At 59.9% G+C, this 19444-nt stretch overlaps 1 protein-coding gene across 1 annotated transcript in view; it reads left to right on the top strand.

Annotated features, from left to right (window-relative positions):
• Positions 1 to 19444, top strand: part of LOC119102819 (ras GTPase-activating protein raskol) — a gene marked incomplete in the record, with an annotated part of 83920 nt that overhangs the window by 1272 nt on the left and 63204 nt on the right. The window contains 2 exon segments of the mRNA XM_037226270.1: positions 4211 to 4350; positions 6324 to 6362. Coding sequence (XP_037082165.1) covers positions 4211 to 4350; positions 6324 to 6362 — 179 coding nt within the window.

Genomic DNA, 19444 nt, shown 5'->3' on the forward strand with positions numbered 1-19444 from the left:
GCTCCGCGGGGCTACCAGCGGGTCGGGGGCTCCTGCCCGTCTGTCAGTGGTATGGGGACCCCGCGAGGGCTGCCAGAGGGCCCGGGGCTCCTGCCGGTCTGTCAGTGGGATGCAGACCCCGCGAGGGCTGCCAGAGGGCCCGGGGTACCTGCCGGTCTGTCAGTGGTATGGAGACCCAGCGAGGGCTGCCAGAGGGCCCGGGGCTCCTGCCCGTCTGTCAGTGGGATGGAGACCCAGCGAGGGCTGCCAGAGGGCCCGGGGCTCCTGCCGGTCTGTCAGTGGGATGGAGACCCAGCGAGGGCTGCCAGAGGGCCCGGGGCTCCTGCCCGTCTGTCAGTGGGATGCAGACCCCGCGAGGGCTGCCAGAGGGCCCGGGGTACCTGCCGGTCTGTCAGTGGTATGGAGACCCAGCGAGGGCTGCCAGAGGGCCCGGGGCTCCTGCCGGTCTGTCAGTGGGATGGAGACCCAGCGAGGGCTGCCAGAGGGCCCGGGGCTCCTGCCCGTCTGTCAGTGGGATGGAGACCCAGCGAGGGCTGCCAGAGGGCCCGGGGCTCCTGCCCGTCTGTCAGTGGGATGCAGACCCCGCGAGGGCTGCCAGAGGGCCCGGGGCTCCTGCCGGTCTGTCAGTGGGATGGAGACCCAGCGAGGGCTGCCAGAGGGCCCGGGGCTCCTGCCCGTCTGTCAGTGGGATGGAGACCCAGCGAGGGCTGCCAGAGGGCCCGGGGCTCCTGCCGGTCTGTCAGTGGTATGGAGACCCCACGAGGGCTGCCAGAGGGCCCGGGGCTCCTGCCGGTCTGTCAGTGGTATGGAGACCCCACGAGGGCTGCCAGAGGGCCCGGGGCTCCTGCCGGTCTGTCAGTGGTATGGAGACCCCACGAGGGCTGCCAGAGGGCCCGGGGCTCCTGCCGGTCTGTCAGTGGTATGGAGACCCCACGAGGGCTGCCAGCGGGCCGACGGCGGTTCCCTGACGGTCAGCGAGCCGGCGGCTCCGGGCAGGGCGCGCTTAGCGCGCTCCTGACCATGAAGAAGGGCCGGGTTGAGGCTGCTGGTCACCGGTGGCCAGGTCACAGCCGACCGGTGGTGCAAGCTCCTCGAGTTGGAACGAACAGTGCCCGTTGGAAGTTTGACACCAGTCTGCACCCTGAGCGTTTCATTGCTCAAATATAAGGGTCCACATGACTCAAGCAATGTTTGTGTATGGTAACAAATATGTGCAACTAAAATCAAGAAATCGCTATTTCACATGCACGTTGTATGCGTATCTCGGAATTGAATGGCATGGAAAGTTAAGGGGTACACAATGACTGCTGCATTCAACGCGACATAACACACACACAATCATCAGAATGTAAGGTTAAAAGTAAAGATGGGTGGATAGGCTCGTATCTTCCTCTTATAATTGCAGCCAATTGCGGAACTGCGTCTGCCTGTTTTAAACATCGTTGATATGATTATATGTCTGTAGACGTAGCAAGACCCCAATGTCAATTACGCACGAAAATCGATTTAAGATACTGTCCTGTAGGTGTACGTACTCATGTAAGGTATTCGAGTACTTGATTTGACGATGTAGATGCTTGAAGATGACGTTGTTCGACATGCACGCCACTTACGTTTGGGTGACAAAACTATTCCACTGGGCGCCAAATCGCACATTTCTCCTGCACTGTCAGGTATCAAGCTGCATGCAAATAGGCTTAGCTAAAGACAATACTCGAATGTTGACCAACCTTTCACAGATATGAGCGCTACCACGAACTTGCCTACTTTACCGGTTACGAACTAAGAAAGCCTTGCTAAGCCCATGCATATAACACGAGTATGACAAAGATGGTGTTGCGTAATCGTATGATGCGATTATTTCTGCCGAATGGTCACGGTTGCGTGTCTTCTTGTGCTAGAACACAGTCGCGTGATACGACCCCATCCGACGTTAAAGTCACAGTGGATGTGGCGTCCGCTGGAAGGTACAGTTCGTCAAAATGCGTGCAGATGGCGCCGCCAGTCAGCGTCCAAAGCGTACGGGAACCGGCCTGCTATGCTGTGGTGCGGCGGTGTCTGAGCTTCTCGCCAGCGAAAGTTATCGGCGATGTTTACAGGAAAGAATACAAGCATAATCTGCGCTTATGATAAAGCTGCAAACAGCTGCGAGCTGCAAACCGTTTCATTTACCAATATGATCAGTCAATCTGGGTTAGTTTGAGCAGCGCAGAGACTTCGGGCCATGTAGGAGATGGCAGGACAATGCATTTAATGAGAGGGGTAAGAGGCAGGATAATGTTGCAGCCTTAGATATCACAACTGGTCGAGGGAATATATATATATATATATATATATATATATATATATATATATATATATATTAAGAAACCCACTCACTCCAGAGGTGTCAGTGTTCCTCTGGACCAGATGTGATATCTAAGGCATATGCACATATAGCGGAACTCTCAGGAATCCTGGCCGAGCGGTGGATGACCCATTGCAGGTGTGCGGGCGAGGGTGGGCCGAGGCTGCCCGGCGCCTCGTCTTCGACGGACGGCTGACGTGGAATCCAGGCTGGCGAGATCTGCGAGGATGTAGAGCTTTGCGTGCAAGGAATGAAATGGAGACAGCCACTGTCACTAAAAGCCGGCATGCTTCATCAATGGCCAGCAGATGCACGCCAATTTTGTGTTGAGGTTTATGGATACCATGATATCGTGTTTGCATTTGTCTGGAAAAGGCTGGCGTAATGAAGACTGTCTCCTTTTCCTGGGCACATCTGCGGTTTTGTGAAGGTCGAGGGGCGCTTGCGCATCGCTTCGAGTGTCCGTGGGTGTGACCGGCCGTTACTTCAAAGACAAGACACGCGCGCCCTTAAAACCGCTCTTTGGTGGTCCGCTTTGATGCCGGCGAGCTCATTTCAGACAGCGAAGTAAAGGGCAGTGCCGGGCTGCCTGCGGGTATGCCGGAAGCATTTAGTCACCGTTTCGAAGTTAATGGTCAGTTTACGGTTCAATTCGGAATGCATTTTGTAACAGCCCCGTGAGGCCACCCGCACCTGCCGTTCATTCTGTTAAAACTAATCACAACCGTTATTGGGAGCTGAATAGGGCTGCTATGCGTGCCACATGGAACCTTTGTTCCTGTAATGCAGTCGATATGTCTTTTGTTCCTGCGCGTGATTTATGTGTCACAATATTACGAGGGCACTTCGGTTTTATCGGCGGCTGCCCGCATAGTATGGCCGCTTGGGTCGTGCCTCTTCGGGCTGCCCGTACTGGATTGCACCGAAATAGAAACGGTCTTACACTCGTGCCAGGATCAGTCATGCCCTGCTTCAATTTAGGAAGAACCAAAACGGCCAGATCTCTTTATGTGATGTGACATCGTGAAATGTGGATTACTGGACTCATAGATGGAGAGTATTATAGTATGATTTATTATCAAAGAAAGCCCATTGAAGTTTGAGTTTACAAAAAGGCATACTCCGCAAGTAGCTTGAACATTTTTCTAGAACAAGAACCGACCGTTTGCCATAGTGACAGGAAAACCTTGCCTGTCCGCTGGGTGTAATATCTTCCTGACAATTTGCTAAGCTCGTGAGAATCAATGCCACATAGTTACTCTCCCCATTCTCCTGCAGTGCCCTTGGACGACCTTGGCCGCTGCTGTCTGTGCGTCTTCGTTTGTGTCCCGTCGCTGGTTCGGTGCGGCTGAGCCAGCACGCCGCGCTGCACAGCTCGTGGCAGCTGACCTGGGTGGCGCAGGACATCTTGACCTGATCGACCTGTTCGGTTGACCTGACTGACCTGCGGCGGCTGGTTCGACTGGTCTCTCTGGTTGACCTGACTGGCCTGTGGCGGCTGCTTCGACTGGTCTCTCTGGTTGACCTGACCGACCTGTGGCGGCTGGTTCGACTGGTTTCTGGTTGACCTGACTGACCTGTGGCGGCTGGTTCGACTGGTCTCTCTGGCTGACCTGACTGACCTGTGGCGGCTGGTTCGACTGATCTCTCTGGTTAACCTGACTGACCGGTGGCGGTTGACGAGACCGATACGTTTGGTCGATCTACCTGGCTGATGGTGGCTGATCGGAGCGTCCGGCAGGTTGCGGACCCGGCGGGCCGACGCCGCTCGTGTCATCACCGCTCGTTCAGGACTTCTGCGGGCCAGGCCGTGTGACCCGCGCCGGCTGACCTGTTGTGACGGCTGTCATCTGTCTGCCGCAGACCGGTCGGTGCACCTGGGTCACCAGGGCAGCCAGAAGGTGCGACGCGACGGGCTGCCCCTGCTCGCCTGGGAGCCGTACTTCTGCGTCCTGCTGCAGGACGAACAGACGCTCACCGCCTACCGCAGCGAGGAGATGGCGGTGAGTACCCCAGCCGGGCCAGGTCAGCTCAGGCTGACCCACACCGCCTACCCCAGCGGAAGACATGGCAGCAAGATGGCGATGCAAGACGCGCGTTTTCACACGCTCACCTTCCGATTTTGCATACCGCCACGAATGTGTCAACCTGAAAGACACGGCGCGTGGACACGTGTGCCGGCTCAAAGGCATCATTGAGGAAAAGCTATCGTGCTATACGCGTCGGGTTGGAAAGGACTGCTGCGGCATAGCTCACTCTCTCTCTCTCTCTCACTGTGGAATCCAACTATGTGCCAAGGCCTTACCGTGCTGCCAGGCTGCAGTTTACCCGGTATATCGCGGTACGTGAGTGGCTTAACCAGGTGTTTTGTACGTTCATGACTTGGCTGGCCATAGAAACACGATTTAGTGATCTGACTAGTCGGTCCTACGGTGGATTTTGGCGCATCCACGAATGCCTCGCCGCCGGCGCCTCCATGGCACCTTGCCTGTGGCGTTCAACGCTCGCTTAAATGTCGTTACCTGGGCCAATTATTGGCGTCCTCGCGCGGCATAAGGCAGAACGCTCGCATGCACATCCGACCAACCAGACCGCGGCAGACGGGCTCTGTTCGTGCCTTATTTGCCTCGTGAAGGTCGGGAGCATGGGAGCGATCCCACGTGGTGTGCCGGTCGTGTGAGCTTTCGACGCCCGCACCCATAAAGGACGTCGCATCACCCCGAACGGAAACAGGCCCGCACCCGTCCGAGATACCAGTCCGAGACTGGTGCCGTCACGGCTTAATCCCGGCCGGCAAGACTCCCGTCGGCAGAAGCGAGACACGTGAGGATTAAGACAAAACGCGTAGAGGGCCGTGTCGCGCCCGGCATCAAGGCTAGAAGGCCGGCCAACGTCCCGAGACGCTTACGAAGCCGGTACGGTAACGAGCCAGTTCGTAATTGGCGCCGCTATTGCGGCCGAGGCCGCGGGCAGACGGACAATGCCGGTCACGGCTGCACGGAGCGGCCGGCGCCGCCGCGGTGCGCAGGTTTCGCCGTCATCCGCCGCGGTGCGCCGGTTTCGCCGTCATCCGCCGCGCAACAGCGAGCGTCTGTTTTTGCGGCCGTCGGAGCGTGACCCTAACGGCCGTCGCTTTCTTCCGGGGCGCGTCTGTCCGGCCGCGGCCGTGTCATCGCTTTGTGATTCGTCTCCCAGTCATGTCGCAACGCAAGCAGCGCGCTAATGCGGCGAGATCACGCACTGGAGCGGCGGCGGACCGACCCGGCGCGCGGCCGCGACCGCCGGCCACCCTGAGGTCTCGGCCCGGCCCACCAGGGACGGCCGGCGGGGTCCGCTCGCTCACCAGACGCTCGTCACTGCAGGGGCAGGGCCCTGTGTGAGCACTGCACTGCAGTGAGCGAGGTGATGAGTGAGCAGTGAACTGCTCACAGCAGCGGACCATGCCGCTGGTCCAGTTGAAGCGACAGGTTTTGATTTTTGTGTTTTGAAAAGCTTATAATCTACAGACGTTTTAAGTGACAAACCCGACTACTAAGTCAGAGCTCATATTAGTATGCACAGGTGCTGAACCGTCGTTTACTGGGTTACGCTTCGTAATCGCGAAGGGCGGGCTTTGTGGACTGAATTATGTGATGCATGATGCCAACTTCTATGTCCTATATGAATTATGGTACGAATCTCGCAACTGACTAACCTGCTCTTTGCACTTGCACACTGATGGGCTTGCGAATGGGAGAGCTTACTAACCCACCTGCTGGCCACTGGTGATCTTCCGGCATGGGTCTGTTCATGGTGACTTTCTAAACTAAGTGGCCTGGCTCTAATGACACCGTCACCGACTATCAAGTCGGAGGCCTCCTGGCCCCGCAGGGTGCACGCGGGGCCGGCACCGCTCTCCTCTGGGCCGGCTGCCGGCCCCGCGCGCTGCGGCGCTGATCGGACGTGCCGCGGTTCAGCTCTGTGGCCCTCTCCGCAGATATTCCCGCTGACGCCGCGCCGCCCCCGGACGAGGAAGGTGGGTGGCACGCATGTTCGTCCGTGTCGTCCCGTGCCGTGCCGTGCTGTCCCGCGCCTCGCCCGGCGACCTCACGCCGCGCGCCCCGCATGATCGCCGCGCGACCTTGGCTGCAATGCGCGGCGGCGCGGCCGGCGCCGGTACGCCCTCTGGCAGCGTCGGCATCACTGCAGACGCCCGCCGCTTGGTGGGCGCCGGCGCGCCTCCGCGCCGGTACGCTCTCTGGCATCGCTCAGCTGACATGGATTGGAAAAGAATAGTCGCGGCTGACCAATGCCGAAGGTCGTCTGGGATATCCGACGGCCGCTGACGCTGCCCGCCGCTGGGCCGAGTCACCCGAGCGCTGCCGCTGTGGCCGCGCCAGCCGACCGCCTGAGCTAGCTGTCCTCGCCGGTGTCCGTCCACCGCTTCGCTGCGCCCGCCGAGCGCCGAAGCAGGGGCTTGTAGAGCACCTTATTGCCGAAGTAGCAGCGGCAGTTGGCCCAGCTTTGTAAACCGTCCAGTTGAACAGAGGAATTCGTGACGTATGTGAAGCTTTTCCCTCTACTCATCACATGCACGTCTCTCACCCTTCCTCCCTCCCCCCTCCTTCCCTCCCCCCTCTCCTCCCTCTCTCTCTCTCTCTCTTCTCTCTCTCCTCTCTCTTCTCTCTCTCTCTTCTTCTCTCCTCTCTCTCTCCTCTCTCTCTTCTCTCTCTCTCTCTTCTCTCTCTCTCTCTCTCTCTCTCTCTCTCTCTCTCTTCTCTCTCTCTCTCTCTCTCTCTCTTTCTCTCTCTCTCTCTCTCCTCTCTCTCTTCTCTGTTCTTCTCTCTCTCTCTCTCCTCTCTCTCTTCTCTCTCTCTCTCTCTCTCTCTCTCCTCTCTCGCTCTCTCTCTCTCTCTCTCTCTCTCTCTCTCTCCTTCTCTTCTCTTCTCTCTCTCTCTCTCTTTCTCTCTTCTCTCTCTCTCTCTCTCTCTCTCTCTCCCTCTCTCTCTCTCTCTCTTCTCTCTTCTTCTCTCTCTCTCTCTCTCTTCTCTCTCTCTCTCTCTCTCTCTCTTCTCTTCTCTCTCTCTCTCTCTCTCTCTCTCTCTCTCTCTCTCTCTCTCTCTCTCTCTCCTCTCTTCTCTCTCTCTCTACTCTTCTCCTCCTCTTCTCTTCTCTCTCTCTCTCTCTCTCTCTCTCCTCTCTTCTCTATTCTCTCTACTCTCTCTCTCTCTCTCTCTCTCTCTCTCTCTCTCTCTCTCTCTCTCTCTCTCTCCTCTCTCTCTCTCTCTCTCTCTCTCTCTCTTCTCTCTCTCTCTCTCTCTCTCTCTCTCTCTCTCTCTCTCTCTCTCTCTCTCTCTCTCTCTTTCTTGCCACTCTGTCAAGACACCACTGCGTGCACAGCGTGAACTTCCAACGCAAAATTCCGTCGCCTTTGCTTTGAGGGCCAAATAAGGAATAACTCTCCATCCCAGTCATGTTTCCCATCGTTTGTGTCGCATGCATGCACTTTCCTTGTATCAATGCAAGTTATTTACTAAACGCAACTGAATGTACGCCTGATAAATAACAAATGCTGAGCTGGGCTGCATGCACAAACAAATGGCTGCGTCAAATGCATGAGTGAAGCGAGGTTCACCACCCGAACGCCGGCACACGACGCAGTAATGCCAGCATGTTCGTATCACTCTTATTGACGTCGTACAGCGTAGCCTGGCGTCTGTGTGGAGATAATGCGCAGAGCTCGTGCCGCTACAGAGGGTGGGGCGCTGTCCTGTCAGCCGCCTGTTTTGGTCCGAACGGGCCATCCTTGAGGGATCACCCCTCGAATTAGCATCGGCCGGTTGGGTGTGGCACTGGTGCCGGCTCCAGTCGTGACGTGTTGCTGCGATAAGTGGCGTTGACTAACTATCGGACGGAAATGACCGCTAATGTTGTGGAAAGCCGATGACGGGAAGACGTCCTGCTATCGGATTATCTCTTGCATGAGTATCCGTAGATATGATCGCGGTCAGAAACTAGCTGAAGTTGAGCCCGGGAGCTGAATGTTTTAGAATCTCGACTTCGTTTGGATGCACCCGTCCAGAGCCCTCCTCGCCGTTCGTCGGTCGGCCGTTGCTGGTCTCACAGGTCCCATTACAAAGAGGCTACTACTTTCGTCAGGCTGTGTTGATGCTGTCCATAAACAGCTCCATCTTGTTGGGGTGCTTCCCCAGCCGCGGCAGTCCATCGGTGTTTCGGGGGGAGTCCCCGCGAGTTCACTGGTGTCACAGCTCGGAGGCAGACCTCCCGGACAGTCACACGGCCAAGCTTTGCATACATTGGCTCGGCGTTTCTTGGAGCTCACGCAATTAGTATGGCAGCTTCACCGGCAGGCGCGTGGATGTGGAGACTTGCTGTCAATAAGTACTGAGGGAAATGCGGCCTGGTCCCGATCCCTTTGGCTGCCCCAAGCGAACTATGCGAATAACAGACGACCGATATTTGATGCTGGGATACCAGTTAAATGAAGGTGGCCTTCAAGTTTGGTCTCTGTACTTTAGACGCATGGGACCTTTTTCGTGGATCGTATGGGCCTGGGCCTTTTTGAAGGAACTTTGTCCGTGCCTCGCCATGAAATGAATGATGCACCTTCCCGTCAAGACAGGAGGTGGGTGAGTCATGCCCCCTCCCCACGTTCCTACGACTGTGCTGTACTGATGGAATGAGATACAATCGCGACATGTTCTCCTGGCTCTCCCCCTGTAGTTATATCAGTTCCACGACGTGGCAGGGCGCAGTACAAGAGGCATTAACGAACTCAGTCCTTTTCAAGCTTATGCTCGACTCGGAAGGAGTCGGAATGTATTCTAGGTTCCACTTAATTCTCGTTGAGTATACGTGAAATCGGTTCCTTTTAAAATACGCATAAGTTCGAGTTGGTCTTGCTTGAACGTATTTAATGCCAATCATCGACGAATAACCCAACTCAGCACGAAGTATCAGCAGTGACATACATCATTGTCATGCCAACTCTTACCTTTACTGGAAACTGGATCATATATCATGCTGCTATTTTGTTCTCGAATAGGTGTTCTATGCAGACTCTTATGCATCCCGTGAAATGATTTGGAGCCCAAACTCCTGTCTCCGTAATTAACGTCATCGGAGTCGATTCCGGAATGGGGCCAGGTATCCTCGAGTAGAAAGAGAAAAGTTATGCTCTGCTGATCGGAGTCCGTCAGAATCAGCCCACACACCGCGCCAGCCAGAGTCGGAATCGCTTCCGGCGAAGCGGAATCAGACACCGTCTGGTTCCGTTGCATCCATCTAATTGTTATTTAACCAAGCCTGGGTGCCCAAGCACGTGCAGCCGACGTTACGTCACGGACCGCACGCTGTAATGTCACGGACGCATGAAGGGTGTCCAGCTGCTCAACGTTTGCCGTCACGTGATGTCATAGCACGCAGTGTGAAATGCGCCATTGTCTTGTGCCGTGGATGTTTCCGTTGCGTGTTCCTAACTCGTGCCGTTGTGTCCGGCTTGTCGTGCCGCCTCAGGCCCCGGCTTTCTTTTGTGGTGTGCCCCACGCCGCTCCGGTGTCGTCCGGAAGTCCCCCGGAGCATCGAGCGGGGGGGAGGGGGGTCGCCCGGTATCGCTCCGTGCCCCTCGGGGTCATGGCCATCATCACCAGTGGGAGAGCGTTTGGCGGTCTCACTGCGCAAGCGATATGCAAATCGCAAGTACCTGATGCGATGCTTTCGTTATTCTTCCGCAAGGGTCCTGACACAAAGACACTTGCGACGCTCGGGCATGCTTCCCGGACGTGTGAATGTGCCGTCCGCCTTGCGCGACGTGCGTACGTCGCCAGGTGACCTGGGAACAGGAATGTCACGGCGACTAAATCTTGTTAAATTGACCGAAGACTTGTAACACGACTGAAACTTTTGCATTATATTTATTTAAAAGTAGAGCGGTGAGGTTATTGTGTTACGCAATGTAGAGCTGTGGTGCGCTGTTCCGTTATTACCTGGTTGTACACACTTCAGCCATAGGGTGTAATTGGTTTCAATCAATGTGTTGCGATAATTGCTGGTCTGGACCATGGCTAAACTTGATGGCTGCAAGAAAGCGGGAACAAATTGGTCAGTCATAATATGTCCGTTTACTTTTACCAGAAGTAATTAAACCTTTTCCAGTCAAATGTACACCTCGCCTGACCCACGTATCTACTAGCGGGGAATTAAGCGCCATCACAGCCGTTCCACCGCTTCATAACTCCGTCTCGATGGTCACGTACACAAGCGGGCGGCGTGTGACGCAGCAGGGCCGTGTGAACACCGTGAGAGGGCGTGCAGCCGGGGGTCGGCGGGCTGGCCGGGCTGGCCGGGCTGGTGTGACGCCGGCGGGGTCAGCGCCGGGCGTGTCGGCTGGCGGAAGCACGCCAGGTGCCGGCCACAGGGGCGTCGTCTTCTGACGGCCGCACGCACGTGTCAACGCTGCGTGGGCTCGCCGAGTGTGACGTAACAGAGCCGCCGGCGGGAGGGCGGGCGCAGCTGGCGGCCAGGGACCGGTCTGGAGACCCGCTCCGACCCGCGGACGGCAGGCGGGGCTGACCTGAGGTCAGATGTCGCTGCGGCCGGATCGGAGCTGGCCGCTGGCCGGTGACGTCAGCCCTTCCGTCCGTGACGGCTCCGGCTCCCTCAGGCGTTGACCGGCCGTCTTGCCTCGGCTCTGCCGTGTGCTGACTCCTCCCCCAAGCACCTCCTGGCCTCTCTCCTGCGAGCACCACATGGCCTCACCCCTGCGAGAGCCACCCGGTCTCTCCCCTGCAAGCCCCATCTGACCTCCCCACGGCAAGCACCACCTGGCCTCTCCCCGCGAGCAGCATCTAACCTCTCCCTGCGAGCACCATCCGAACTCTTCCCTGCGAGCACCACCTAACCTCTCCCTGCGAGCACCATCCGAACTCTCCCCTGCGAGCACCACCTGACCTCTCCCTTGCAAGCACCAGCTGACCTCTCCCCAGCGAGCACCATTCGCCCGCGGGTCATCGAGTCCCGCCGGCCGCTCCCGCAAGCAGCCTCGTTTGTCCACGGCGAGACCCACCGCCGCCGCCGGCCGGCCGGCCTGGCTGTTTGTTGTCGAGGTCGAGGTCCGGCGACTGTCAGTGGCGAGATCGGCGGCGGACGCCCTTTCACGGGTGCCGCGATTACTCTCTACGGCTGGCCGGCCGGGGACGCCCTCCATTTAGTCCCGGTCACAGAGAGCGTGTGACCTGTGTCCCAACAGCGCGACCCGTTTCGGTAGCGCCGGAGCAAATAGTCCGTTCATCTACGGGGGCGCGCGCCACATCGGTGCTGCAATGCTGCTGCCCGTAGGAGAGATGATAGTGTGATTATCGCTTTATGCATATTTGTGGTGGGCTTGGCCGGAATCTCTTCTGAGCAGGGCTTACTGCTTATCCTGGCATTATTCGCCTGCCGCATTATTCCGCTGATTGAGGAGTGCTTTGGGTCATCTTTAATGCACTATTGCTCCACTGACCGCTTTCGGATGGTTTTTATCGCGATTAATTTTGTCGAAAATAGCTAGCCGGCTTGGTGCGATGATATCAACGGCGTGTGTTTTGGGTACAACTTGTAGCCTTCTCCGTTTCTCAGTCGCGCGTACCCTCCGTTTGATTTACTCCCGAGCCAAGGTCAACAAACAACCATTACACTGTAGAATGTGCGTTATGCCTGAGCCGTTAAAGAGCCTTAAGGCTAAACCAACATCAAACGTCTATTGAGTTGACTTCCTTGATCGGCTCTTGTCCGAACGACGAGTGTACTGCGTGTGCTGCTTTTTGTACAGGATTATTGGCCTTTGCTGGGACTTGCAGTATCACCGGATGCACCTACAAGGCTTCGGCCCCTCCGTGTGCACCTGTCGCGTCTCAGCCGGCCCGTCTGCAGTGACCCGGCCCCGCGTGGACGGAGCCAGCCCCGCCCGACGCATGCGTGTCGTCGCGCGGTGGCGACCCCTCGGTTTTTGCCGCTGGGCGCCGGCCGATCCGCCGGGCCCGATGTACAGGCACTGGATCAGGGCGGCGCTCCGATCGACGCCGAGATTGCATTCATTTGCATACGAGTCCGCGACGAGCCTCGCAAGGCCGCACCGAGCAGGACCTCCGCGCCGGGACGGAACGGAACGGAACGGAACGGAACGGAACAGAACGAACGGAACGGAACGGAACGGAACGGAACAGAACGAACGGAACGGAACGGAACGGAACAGGACGGGACGGGACGGGACGGGACGGGACGGGACGGAACGGAACGGGACGGAACGGGACGGAACGGAACGGGACGGAACGGAACGGAACGGAACGGGACGGGACGGGACGGGACGGGACGGGACGGGACGGGACGGGACGGGACGGGTCGGGACGCCAGATGTGACCTAGCTCTTCGGCGCGGCGCTTGGGGAGGTGTGTTCGGCCGCGGCGGTCTCTGGCCGACCTCGCTTGTGGAAGATCTCTTGAGATACCCTCGCTTCCGCTCCATCTCATTCAGGGTGATTGCATAGCTGTGAATGGATCTTGAGTAAACAGTGATTATTTGCTGAAGGAAATGCTGATTAACGTCCTTGAGTGAGGCAAATGAATGGACTGATCGCATGTTGCTGCGCCCAAACGGAGTCCAATTGTTTGTGAAGAAACTGCATTCGCTGGCTCTTTCTGCGAAAAAAGTGTGATGTAGATGCATTTGCCACCATGGTGAAACGGCGTGTCATTGAAACAAAGCTTTGTAACCTGATCATTCGATGCCTGCTGTCTTGAATGATCATCTGGCGCCATGTTTCGGTAGCCTTCTGTCTCTTGCCCCGGATTTATAAAAATCCTTTGTTCACGTTGCCTTCCCGATTGTCTTCCGGTGGCCGTCAGCACACCAGTCATCTCGGCGCCTTAAGCTGCTTAGCCAGTGTGTGGTGAGAGCGTGCAAACACTCCCAACGCTCCTGCCCTGCCTGTCAATCACGACGCTGTTTTGCAGTTCTCGGTATTAATTGCACGTCGGCAGACATAAACAGACTTCAGCTTGTGACCGTACCCGGCGATTCACCACGCGCCGCACCCGGTTCACCCAGGGACTCACCACACACCTCACCGGGTACACCCAACACCTAGAATGTCCCTGCGCCACCTTTGAGCAAGCCTCTTCAGTATCTTAGGCGGTGGCCCTGCGTCACCGCTGGGGGCGCCCCTGCAGCAACTCTGAGGGGGCCTCCGTAGCGGCGTCTCCCGTTCCTCCTACCCCGCAGCTCTGACGGGGCAGTTCCCGAGCAGGCATCTCGCTATTGTCGGAAATCCCGGAGCCTTTGTCGGAGTTGAGCTCGCAGCACGAGCTCTGAATCACAGCGGCGGCGGCGGCGAGGACACGGCGCCCGGCCGCCCGCCGGGCCCGCTCCCGCGTGATGGATGATAGGTGGCGGGTGGGTGGGGCCGCCCGACGGATGCTGCGCCCCAGCCGCTATCTGTGGAGCTCTTTATGTGCCCGGCAGCAGCAACCGGAGCAGGTCTCAGCGTCGTTATCCTTATTGGAATCTGCTCACTCAGGATGAGCTTTGCCCAATGACGATGCAACTTGGAATCTTATATACGTGAAACGTTGTACATGCATCGTTACTGAGATATGTCGTGGACGAAGCTCCGTTCCGTTCTGAAGCGTGCCGGCTTGTCCACTCTCGTCCCATCCCGGCCTCCGTTCCCCTCTGGCTGTTCCGGTCGGCTCCTCGGCCCCTTCCTTCCGCCGTTCCCTTCGACGGACGCGATCTGTGGTGCCCCCGCCACTGGAGACCACTCCGTCTGCCGCCGGCGCCGCCGGAGCACCACCAACCACACCTGGTGGCTAGTCACGCTGGCCGCCCATTACGCGGCCGCGCGCGCGGAGGGTCGGCCCGGCGGGGGACCACCGCTGGAGACCGCGTCCGCCGTCACCACCGCCGCCTCGGCGCGCGCGCTGAAGGCTGCGGCTCGCGGCTGCGCTCGGCGCGCCATTATTGGCGGCGTTTCCGCCCGGGCGCGCGCCGCGTCCGTCTGATTGCCCCGCAGAGGGCGTCTGGTGGTCGCTATTGGCACCGCCGGCGGCCCGACGGCGCCGGCGAAGGCGACACCGCGGGCAATAGCGTCGGCTCCGGAGTCGTCGCGACCGACACTCAACGCGCCCGGAGTGGCGGGTGATTGCCTCGGCGCGTGTCTGTGGCCGAGCGGCCGGCCGGGGCGGGCCGGGGCGGGGCGGGGCGGACGGGGCGGGGCGCTGAGTGGCGGTCAGGAGCGCGCGTCAAGGCTGCACCACCAGTCGGTGAATGCCGCGGTCATGAAGGTCCACCGCTGGCCGGCCACCGCCGTTGATCGGCGCGACCTTGTGCGGCCCAGGTGCGGTGTCAGGGAGTCGAGCGGGGCAAGGCTGTGCGCCGAGGAGGAAGGCCTGGCTCTCGTGCTGCGCTGCCAGTTGGAGACGCCTCTGATGGGCGGATTCGCTCGGTGCAGTGTGCCTGATGCTTGTGTGCGTCACGCTATATTTGTGAAGACAATGGTTGTTCGTACCGTACACGACGACGTGACGAGATTTTTGTCCCTTCCTCACCCGCTAATAGGGTGTCGATGGACGTGTCTCTGGACACAGGCCACTGAGTCGAAATGTCTTTGATTTGTGGGACGTCTCGGTCGTGTTGCCTGCACGAATCCGTCGCCTCGGCGCTGGGTGACCGAACTTTTGATGGAGGGAGACACCGCTCTCCCCGACTTCCGGCTAATGCCGTACTCATGTGCTTGGGAACCCACTACGGACATTCCGAGCACTGAAACTTGAGGCAGCAGCGCCAATGCCCGGCCAACAATCTGGATTGGTTGTCGTGTTATCTGATCACCATGCGACAGCCCACCTGCCGCGGTAACGCTGACCAGTATGCAGCAGAGCCACCGCTGAGGAGCTGAGGTTCAGTGATCGGTCGGTCAGGTGTGTTAGCGCAGTGACATAGCGGTGTGATCATTCACACTTCCCTCTCGAGTTCATTTTGAGTCTCGCGCTGAGGAGGGGAGTTGATGCAACCCCTTAAGGTCTTTTGGCGATACCTGACCGGAATGGTGTGGATTTGCACCCAAATTTTCGGAAGTCTATGCGGCGTTTGTTGCTCAAATGCTCAAAATATGCTCAAATATGTGCTACATGTTCAAAACGCATAACAACATGCACCATTGAATGCTTATAACTGAACAGGAAACACCCATGTCCAGTTTTCGTGTCGCCGTGAGGCAAGGTCTCGTATGTTGAATGTCAAGCCCGAATGAAAAGATAAGATTTTCTGGAAAATTTGATCAGTGAGCTGCCACAACGGGATCAGTTATTGACCTAACGACATACAAACTAGTACCAACTGTGACATCTCGTTGGCGCCAATCCACTAGAGGTTTCCGGCCAAGCTCTAATCTTCAACAGTTTGGGAACACCATAAGAGTGTCCCCCCCCCCCCCGCCCCCCCCCCCACATATCAATCTGCGTTATGAAGAACGGGGAATAAGGGCGAGGGTTCAGTTCATGGTTGATCCGATATCAATTAATCGCGTGTCAGCGTCCATAGACCCAACGGGTGTCGAATAACCGCATCGAACTGCACGCTGAAAGGGTCTGTTGAGATTAGCGGCATCAGCGGAATGCATGTGTCAGAGTCCCTGCATCGTGTCCGCCTAACGGCTGTGTACGACGCCACGGTCTCTACCGGGTAGACGCTCACCACTTTCGTTCAGCTGCCTGACCATCCGCAGAGGCACTGTCCGTGGTGCGAATTGACGGGGTGGATCGCGGTCTGCATAAGACTCGTCTGCATTCTGAGCGGTTCTTTTGCATCCTGGTCCCAAATTGCCACAGTGTGGTGTTTTTTTTTTCAACAATGCGCTTGCTTGGGCTGAAAGACGCCATGCGGCGCTGCTCGTGCAAAGATAAGGCTTACGGTGTCTGTTGCGAGGATGCACCGTTCTCACGAGAGGCGGAAGTGACTCGTCGCGGTGTTTTGATGGTGCAGAACGCAGGCTCGCGTGCCTGGCCTGTTTGCCGCCGCCATCCCGCCGGGTCGAACCACCCGCGCCCCGTCCAGGCTATCCCTATTTACCACCTCGTCTCCTAGCTCTGGCGTCCGCCGCGCAGCTCCGCCCCCTCCTCCTAAGCGTCGCCGGCGGCGGTCCTACGTAGCCTCGCCGCCGCCACGGTCAGGGGTCGGCTTGCAGGCGCGGCCGCCGTCGGGCCGGCGTGACGTCACGGCCGGGCCGGGCGCGGCGGCGCGGCGGCGCGGCGGCGGCGGCCGCAGTGGCGGCTCGGCGGCGGTGGGTGTCGGGGAGCGGTGCGGGCGGCGCGCGGCCGGCGCTATGCTGCAGGTGGACGGCCGGACAGTGTGGCTCGACAAGAACTGTGTGGTGGTCGCTTGCTCGACGCTCAGCCGCACTCGCGACGACGAGCTCAAGCGCCGCAAGCGCTCCAAGTCGCTCAAGGTGTTCCACCGGCGCCGGCTGGAGGCGGCGGCGCCGCCGACTGCTGGCGAGCCGGGCCGTGCCGACCAGCCCAAGATGAAGACGTTCGACGCGAAGGCGCAGAAGAAGCGCAAGTCGGTCAAAATCAGGGAGCCGTCGAAGGCGCCGGGCTGGCTCAAGCTGCCGCTGCGTCGCTCGGAGAGCTCGCCGCTGGTGAAGGAGCCGCTGCGGCGCACCGGCAGCGCGCCGCCGATCGCGCCGCCGTGCTCTCAGGACGTGCCGCCGGCCAGGGAGCCGCTGCCGCGTCAGGACGCCTCCGGTCGGAAGGACGGCGGCAGGCGGGCCGAGGCGTCGCCCGCCGGGCGGGTCGAGGCGTCGCCCGTCAGGCAACCACTCAGGCGCCAGGAGACGACGCCGGCGAAGGAGGCTGCCAGGCGGCTGGACGTGGAGCTGGCCAAGGATCCCCTGCGCCGCGCAGACACGGCTCCAACGCACGAGCTGGTCAAGCGGCAGGAGCCTCGCCCCGCAAAAAAGTCTCTGAGGAGACTGAACGGTGGCACGGCTCAGGAGGCGGCCAAGCTACTCGAGTCTGCGTCGGTCAGTGAGACCCCGAAGAAAGTGGAGGGGACGACAGCTGTCAAAGATCCTCTGAGGCGACTGCAGATGGCGCTTATGGGTGAATCGCGCGGCTGGTCTAGCGCGTCGCCCCAAAAGAAGCCCTTAACTCGTACTGACAGTACACCACAGGAGCCAGCCAAGGAGCCGTTGAGGCGAGTAGGCACCTCAGCGCCTGCTCAGGACCGCGTGCAGCCAACCACAAAGGAGCCGCTGCGTCGGGCGCAGACGTCCTTCCTCTCTGCCAAACCGGCGCTAAGTCAGGCGGAGATCCCTCACAAACAGCCTCTGCGCCGGAGCGGCACGTCCGCCGAGTCGGCGCCCAGCGCGCCAACGCCGCCCAAGCAGGTGCAGTTTGACCCGAGCGTCACCGGTCGGCCGCGCCGCCCAGAGCTGGCACCGAAGCCCCATATTCGGCCGCAGCAGCCGCTGCCGCAGGAGGCGGCGGGCGGGTCGGCGCGAGCTGGCCAGCCGGGCGGCCCGCCTGCGGAGGGGGCTGGCGGCAGCGCCGACGACGTGAGTCTGGCCGAGGGCCCATCACGCGACTCAGACCGGCGACGGGAGATCTCGCCCGCCGACGGCAGCCCATGCAAGGAGACCCAGCTCCAGAACAACGTCCGTCGTATGGAGAACTCGCTGAGCGAGGGCGCCCGCCGTGTGGAGAGCTCGCCCCACGTCAGTGCGCGCCGCATGGAGAGCTCGCCGGGTGACAGTGCCGCTCCGGAGTCGCCAGCGGGGGTCGGGCGGCAGGGCAAGCGCGCTTCGCTGCGCAAGACGCTGTCCATGGCTGCGTCACCTTTGCGCGACAGGTCAAAGGTGAAGCGTAACCAGTCGCCCGAGGGCGGGACGGAGGTGGTGCCGCTGGGCACGCCCACCGAGGAGACACCGCCGGACGGTGCCGAGGTGAGTCGGGGACCGCGGATCGTGTCATGCGAGGGCGGTGTGCTCAGGCACGATCGTGAACCGGGGCACGCGTTTTGAGTCAAGAGACGATGAGTCAGCCAGCCGTGGGCGCAGATCCAGACGGGATGGCCGACTAGGTGACGATGAGTTCGGACCCAGGGCTTAGATTGTCGACCTGAGCTGAGTCTAGTCTTGTCAGGTCTTCTGGGTCTTGGACCTGAGTCACGACCTCTGAACCTGATTCGGGGCCGGACTTCCTTGGCTCTGGTCCCTGACTCGGGATCATGGGCATGACTCGGAGACCAGTTGCTAGAGTGGCCGACCTTGAGACCGGAGCCCGGCGCTGCCGTCGGCCCGTGACCCAGTCGAGCCGCCTCCCGGCGGCGGCACGGGTGACGCAGAGTCCGCCGCTCTCGCTCACCCCGTGAGGGTCCGGTTCGGCGCCGTTACGACACCGACCGGCCCGCGGCCGGCGGCTCTCTGTTGACACGGATCCAGCCGGAAGCGGGCAGCTTCCGAGCGTCGTCATGCGACGTGGACAAATCCGGCGCTGCGAGACCACGTCACGCAGGCGGAGCGGGTCGACCGCGGGGCGCGCGGGATCCCGGATACCCTCGCGAATCTCATCCCACTAATGCCGGGCCCAGTGCGTGGCTGTCACATCCCGGGAGCGGCCTCTGTGGGGAAGTCCGTGCCGCGCCGGCCCCCGCGTGCGCTACCGGGCCGAGCGCGGCTGGCGGCGCCTCCGGCGGTCCGCAGGCGGGCTCGTCCCGGGCGGGATCCGAGCCGCCGCCGGCCGTCGCCGGCCGTACAAGGCGCGCGCGGTGCGGTCGCCGGCCGGGGCGTGGCCGGCCGCCTGCCGGGTGACCTTCTCGGCGTCGCCATGCAGGAAGTGCTCCCGACGGCCCGGCGGGGCGCCGTGCCGCAGGGCGCGCGCCATGCGACGTCACCATGGCGCGGTGAGACGCCGCTCGCTGGAGGGCGTCCTGTTGCAGGCGGAGGTGATATGTGGGCTCAGGTGGCGGCCGGTGCGGACGGTAGCGACCACTGCGGCGGCCGCGTGCCGCCCGTCGTAAATTAACAAGCCTTGAGGTGGTCGACACTGAGGCGGTGACGTC

The sequence above is a fragment of the Pollicipes pollicipes genome, unplaced genomic scaffold (assembly GCF_011947565.3).
Source record: "Pollicipes pollicipes isolate AB1234 unplaced genomic scaffold, Ppol_2.1 Scaffold_5724;HRSCAF=6776_pilon_pilon_pilon, whole genome shotgun sequence".
NCBI classification, from domain to species: Eukaryota; Metazoa; Arthropoda; class Thecostraca; order Pollicipedomorpha; family Pollicipedidae; genus Pollicipes; species Pollicipes pollicipes.